Here is a 6,926-nt window from a genome sequence, read left to right as displayed (position 1 = left end):
TATTTTTCAGATGGGTCCCACCTTATTACCCACTCTACACATATATACATTGTGGTGCATCTTCAATCTACTATTACCATCTTACATAGGCCCACCTTACTACCTACTTTTGCAACATACATTGAGGATGCCCTAATGAATCTAGATAGATGCTAAAATGACTTATATTGTGAAACAGAGGAAGTATATCATTTTCAAAAGAAGGCACCATGCAGTTCATACCCCATTGCACTGGTATTTTTTTAATAAAACCACTTATATTTTTTAAATCGTATGTTATTTTAAAGATTTGTTTAAACCATTTTACTCCACTCAAAACATGTAAAAAAACAAGTCTAATATTAAATATATTTTGAATAGCAATATAGTTACTTTAAATACCATCAAGAGTTAGTACCGTGAAGAGTACGATGGCTCAAACGGAATCTAAAAATAATACATGGTTTAAAATATGTTATATTTGGTACATCTAGATTTATTAATATTAATATTATTGTGGGAAATTTTAGAATGACTTAAAGTATAAAACGGAGGGAGTATTATAAAAGAACATGTCTACTTCACCGAGAGAAAAAAACAACACGAGAAAAACCTGGCGAGCACACCACCACCGCATCACCGGTCCACCGCTCTTGCCTTCCCCTTTCTTGCAGTGCAGGAAAGAACCCCACGCCCTCATCCAATCCCAGCCGTCCATCCACCATCCAACGCCTCTCACCGCGCCGCTCACCTCCTCAAGACCACCACCCACCACTCCCCTCCTCTCTCCTCTCCATTCCTCCTCGCTTCGACAAACAAAACCCCCCAAAACCCTAGCCTCCGCCGCCCGCCGCCGCCGCCGCCGCGCAACCCCCGAGCTCGAGCGGCGCGATGAACATCAAGGGCGGAGGCCGGGTCCCGGTGCCCCCGGCCGGCGCGGGCACGCTCGTCAAGCTGGTGGTGCTCGGCGGCACGGCCGTGTACGCCGCCGTCAACAGCCTCTACAACGTCGAGGGTGGCCACCGCGCCATCGTCTTCAACCGCATCCAGGGAATCAAGGACAAGGTAACCGGACACGCCCATCCCCCCGCCCCTTCCCTGTTCCATTTCGTTACTTGGATGTGCCGCGTGGTTTGGTTGCGGCGTTAACGATTCGGTCGTTTAGGGGAGAGATTGGTTGGAAATAAATATTTGGTCTCGCGCGCTATCTTATGTTAGGTTGCAGGGTAAATTGTGTTTTGAAGCAAATCTATTTGGGTTTATAGGTGCTATCTGGTAAATCTGAACTAACCAGGTGGTCTTCATGATGTGTGAGATACCTGCCTATCTTTAGATAACTTGTTTAGCTGCAGCGATTTATCAGGCTGAAAACATGACAAGTGTTCCCTTTCTTGTGGGTGATATCATTTGTTGAGGTTTGAGGATTAAAAAGGTCAACCATTGCGTGTGCTGGAACTGATTCCAAGTTCTTGGTAAAAAATCCAATTTGTAGTATGATTGACTGCTGATTCCAGTACCTTATGCCTTGAAAAGAGAATTACCTCTGAAACAACACGATCGCTCTGTACCAATGTGTGTGGTTTCCAGTCTGGCTTGCACTGAGGTTATGAAATTTTCCTGCGCTAGATACCTGTAATTGGTTCTAGAAAGCAGCTGCTTTGTCTTATTTATTGGCCTGCGGCAGGTCCACGAGTACCATGCCGTGGTGTAGTTCAGAACAGATAGTCACATGATGTTTCTACCTTCATTTTTTATGTTGTTTGTTGAAATGATCTGAATGTGGTAAACACTTATTGAAATTAAATTGTAAATGAACACGACTACTTTTGTTTTATCATTCCTTAAAAACCATTTGAAAATATGGTAACATTCATCACAGTCCAGTCGATTTAATGCACACGAGACCACTGCTGGTTGGAAGATGGTGCCAAGATCAACTGAAAACCATTGACTTCTTTCAGTGTTTGCCGCATTGTGGTTTTTTTATACCAAATTTACCATGGACAAGTGCAATCGCATTATTTGATTTTAGTCTGGAAGTCTGGCTGTGACCATTATATATGGCTCGCCATCAGTACAATCAGGGCATATTGAAGTTGTTTGTGTTCACAAAAACACACATTCTTTTCTGTACTCACAATGAACTGCACATTTAGTTCTGTCACACATGCACCTTTTTCTTGTAATTTCTTTAAATGTGGTTCATGGGAGTAACGCATTTCCTTTTAAAATATGTATCTTTATTTTATCACTATGTGGTTTCTTATGCTCTTTCTTTCTCTCTTTTTTCCTTTTCAAAAAGTAATAAAATGTATTGTTATTAATGGCATTCAATTGTGGTTCTCTGTTTCATAATGCAACTTAAATAGCATTAAATTTGTTAGATTTGTTGAAAATATCTGTTATCATATATCTTCTGCTCTAACTATCTTAATCGACCTTAGATGGCCGGTTCCTAGCAATCTACTCAGGAACAGCCTAGATAACGACAGAGGCTGCTTTCACCTTCTTGCCCATAGGTTACTTCGCCCAAACCGACGACACTTCTCCCCACCTTTTTGAGCAGCTTTGATACAGGATATGGCGACTCTTTATTGCGAGTATAGCATGACTATGAACCTGACATGCACACACAGGTGCAAACAAATCATAACAAGGAGTAGTGTCTTTTACATTCTGGCTCCTTGCATTATTTTGGACTAAAAGTAAATTTAGGGTTGTTTTGTTTGCTGTGCCATCCTTCCGTCGCCAGCTGTAGATGGACCCCAGACATCTAATGCCCCCTTTGATATCTTCCTCGCCCAAATGTGTCATGCCTGAGTTAGTCTCCTAGATTCCTTCTTGACATATGATCTCCTGTTCCTTTAAAAATAACATGTCCATATTTCTTGCCTAGAAAAGTAGGTTTCAAATGGAAACGGAGTTACGTATGTATATAGCATGCATGACTTGGTTTCCTTTATATCCCCATAGCTTGATCTTTGTAGTTACCAAGGCAGGTGTTGATGCCGAGAATAGCTCTAATGTAGTGTCTGTCCGCTCCGTGAAGCGGGACCAAATTTGCAGCCCCACACGACCAGATCGTCATTGGGTGCAAACTCTGTCACTTTTGGTACCACCAAGCGGCACCATCTATCAGGTGTTCTGTTGCTGCCAGTCCTGTTTTTCAATTTTGGCTGCTTGCTGAAGAATCGCTCAAAGCAATTGAACTAAGGTTGTGGGTCTTCCTTGCTGTTTTAAATGTCATAAACCCTAGATGATAAAATTGTGAAGCTAAAGCTTGCTTGCAAACAGAATTACCGAACCCTGCAGCAAACCATAGATGGCAGAGCAGCTATTAGCTCAGATAGCAAGTTGTCATGAACCGAAATCATGATGAGGCCAATGTCAGCTGGGAGGATTGCTGAATGGTGCAGGCTGCTACTGATGAGTTGAGGGCTTAGACTGGGATCATGAACATTAGGGGAAAGATTAACAGTTTAATTTTCTTCATTGAATCCTCTCCGGTAGACCAGCTCATTGCCTCTTATAGGGCCAGCTCCTAACAGTGTAATCTAACTAATTTAAATTGATTTTATCAGCTAATTAAAAGGAACAACCTAGATAACTATGGCTGCTGCTGCTGATCTTCTTGGTCCATGCCCATGGTAACCAATATTATGTTTTTATCTTTTAAGATATAATTTGTGATTGTGAGTTATTTCCTTGCTGTTCTTGATTTTCGAATGAGATTTGTTGTGTGCATGCTATTTATTAAAAAAGAGGCATGGAATCAGATTTTACTTCAAAAAAAGAGACCACATGTTTGCATGTTACGTCCACCTCTCACTGTTTACTGTGTTTGGTTAGTCATTCCAAAGTGAGCTTTAGAATTTCCTTATTTTATTTCCTAAATAGGATGGTAGTATTTATCTAAAGTTGTGTTAACAATGCTTGTATAGCTAGATGCTCTATTCTTTCATTGTTAGTGCTGGAGCATTAAATGTTTTATGCTTGTTTAAAGTGTATTATGAAATATGCAAGAAGCTTGCCTATGTCTTCATCATTATAATTATTGATCTTATTTAGTATAAAAAAGAGCTGTTGTGAGTCCTCCCTTTCCTGTGCATCAGAGCTTTGCGTGGATCTTTCGCACTAGGTAAACCTGTATTCTTATTGTGTAAAGTAGTTCTCAAGGTTTTGTTGCTATCATGTGAACTAAGTTTTGGTGCCCTTTCCTTGTGCTGCGCTTAATACTTCAGTTCAATCCACCTTAACATAGCTGGATGACTAATATATATTTAACATGTACTACCTACAGGTATACCCTGAGGGGACTCACTTTATGATTCCATGGTTTGAGAGGCCAATCATTTATGATGTCCGTGCTCGTCCCAATCTTGTGGAGAGTACTTCTGGAAGCAGGGATCTCCAGATGGTACGTTTGCATCTTTTTAATTCTATATTTTCATCGTTGGAATGTGTGTATACTTCTCATCTAATGATAGATATACTTGATTTGATTTGCATGCTCTATTTTCATTGTCATTGCACAATCAAGTTAAATTGAATTTAAAGCCAAAATATGTGCTGCTTAGTGCTTACATGGTTTCATTGTTGATGATGATGAATCATCACATCCTACATTGAATCTTTGCATACATTAAAGTATTGTGTCATTCATAATCATTAACATCTTTGACTGTTAGTTTGTTTCAGAAGCTATTACCACATTTTGCAACTAACCAACCTTTTGCTGATGGTTACTAGGGTTCTATAGCCTTTTGCTATATTTTTTTGTCTGTTTTTTTGCATGTTTGTTTTCATAGCTATTTAGGTTATGATATTAAGTTTGGAGCATACCTAAAGTGGTGTGATTACTCAGAGTTCATTTTGGCTCATGGATTTTAGTAAATTAATTATTGGAGGCAAATGTTAATTGGTCATTCTGTTATTGTTTATAGATAGGTACGTTTAGGGGTAAACCTTTTTTGTGGGCTAACAACCAGACAGTCCTTTTTTACTTATGGCTATATTCCAAATTCTTTCCTACTTTATGATAGCATGTTACTCCTTGTAAAGATATTTGATTGTGGACTTATTTGGTGATTAAAACTGTTCTACTAAACATGCCAGGCATATGTGGTCAGGTTTTAGAAAAAAAATTGAACTAGTGAGTAGTGAGCCAATTAGAAGGGATGTGCCAAATTTTGGAAATAAACACAGTCGAAGAAAATATGCAATTTCGGAAATAAACGCAGTCGATGTTTTAGTTTATGGTTGTGCCATGTGCTTTTATGCTTGGAGTTCCATTTGCTGAACATAAAACCCTTCTTCATATTTTTTATGCATCTATTGTACTCTATTTTTGGCAGGTACCCTTTATATTTTTTATGCATGTATTGTACTCTATTTTGGGCAGGTGAAAATTGGTCTCCGTGTCCTTACAAGGCCCATGCCAGAGAAGCTACCAACTATCTACAGGACTCTGGGGGAGAACTTCAATGAGAGAGTTTTGCCTTCAATTATCCATGAAACACTTAAAGCTGTTGTCGCACAATACAATGCGAGTCAGCTAATCACACAGAGAGAGGTTAAGACCTGAACATATGCTTTTTATAGTCTTTTTTTCTTATATTTGATGGGGGTCAACATTACTTGGGGGCGCTAACTGTTTGTTTCACTCTCCAAATCCAGACCGTGAGTAGGGAGATAAGAAAGATACTGACTGAGAGGGCCAGGAATTTTAATATTGCCCTTGATGATGTGTCCATCACAAGCCTGAGCTTCGGAAAGGAGTTCACTCATGCTATTGAAGCCAAACAGGTTGCTGCACAAGAAGCTGAGCGTGCTAAGTTCATTGTTGAGAAAGCTGAGCAAGACAAGAGGAGTGCGATTATCAGGGCACAGGTAAGAAATCTGTTTTATAGCCATTGCCTGATGTCATGTGCCGGAGATACAGTTTGACAGTACATATTATATAATGGTTTTGCCATTGCATGTCTAGTTAACATTGTCTCTTAAACATGGCCTTTCTCTTCTTTCAACAGGGTGAAGCTAAAAGTGCTGAGCTGATTGGTCAAGCCATTGCAAACAACCCTGCTTTCCTTGCCCTCAGGCAGATCGAAGCTGCCAGGGAGATCTCTCATACGATGTCATCTTCAGCTAACAAGGTGTTCCTGGACTCCAATGATCTCTTGCTCAATCTCCAGCAGCTCACCGTGGCAAACAAGTCGAAGAAATGAAGTCATTCTCGCACCATGTTCTAGGTTATTAGCAGATGTCAGTCTACCAGACAATGTGAGGAACACTTGGTCCTCTCTGTAGTTGCACTAGTGATCATCTGTGATACAGAACTCGACGAGTGACTCAACTTTTGGCAACCGGCAATCTTTTTGCAAATTGCAGCTAAACTTTGCAGGCTACATTTTGACTCTGCTAGTCCTTGAGGAAGTTCAATAAGGAATACCATTCTGTTTTAAGGTTCTCAATCTGTGATTGCGATGATGGATTAAGAAACTGTTAGATCTATTGATCAATCTGGTAGGTCCCCTACTGGTATGTTTATCTGATATCATGCTGAATGTGTAATTTTCAGCAACATTACAGGAAATATGCCGTTGAAGAATCTAAATTAGTACACTGATTAACAGATCGTCGATATGTCCGAGTGGAGACAGACTCGAAATCTGTTGGGATTTGCCTGCGCAGGTTCGAATCCTGCTGTCGACGTTTTTTGCTTAAGTTCTTTTTTGGCTACGACTTGACAGATGATACTCCATATTCGTTTATTGGAAAAACCAGAAAGAAGTTGAACCAGAAACATTTTTTAAGAGAAAATATTAATAATTTTGGCTCTTTGAGCCTTACATTCGATCAAAACTATCACGCCACAGGAAAATGAAGGATCTACAAGATGTGGTAGTTTTAATTTTGTGAAAAAAAAAGTAACTTCTATGCTAACGCAT

The 6,926-nt window shown here is 39.8% G+C and overlaps 1 protein-coding gene across 1 annotated transcript; it reads left to right on the top strand.

Annotated features, from left to right (window-relative positions):
- Positions 1-824: 824 nt before the first annotated feature.
- Positions 825-6,449, top strand: LOC4342874 (prohibitin-2, mitochondrial). The gene is made up of 5 exons (XM_015792280.3): positions 825-1,044; positions 4,280-4,396; positions 5,381-5,551; positions 5,656-5,868; positions 6,009-6,449. The coding sequence occupies exons 1-5, from the start codon at positions 871-873 to the stop codon at positions 6,201-6,203; spliced, it is 870 nt and encodes a 289-aa protein (XP_015647766.1). The 5' UTR covers positions 825-870; the 3' UTR covers positions 6,204-6,449.
- The last annotated feature ends 477 nt before the right edge of the window (positions 6,450-6,926 follow it).

Source organism: Oryza sativa, chromosome 7, assembly GCF_034140825.1.
Source record: "Oryza sativa Japonica Group chromosome 7, ASM3414082v1".
NCBI classification, from domain to species: domain Eukaryota; kingdom Viridiplantae; phylum Streptophyta; class Magnoliopsida; order Poales; family Poaceae; genus Oryza; species Oryza sativa.
Note: the sequence above shows the minus strand (reverse complement) of the source record. Positions and strands in the feature narration are given on the sequence as shown.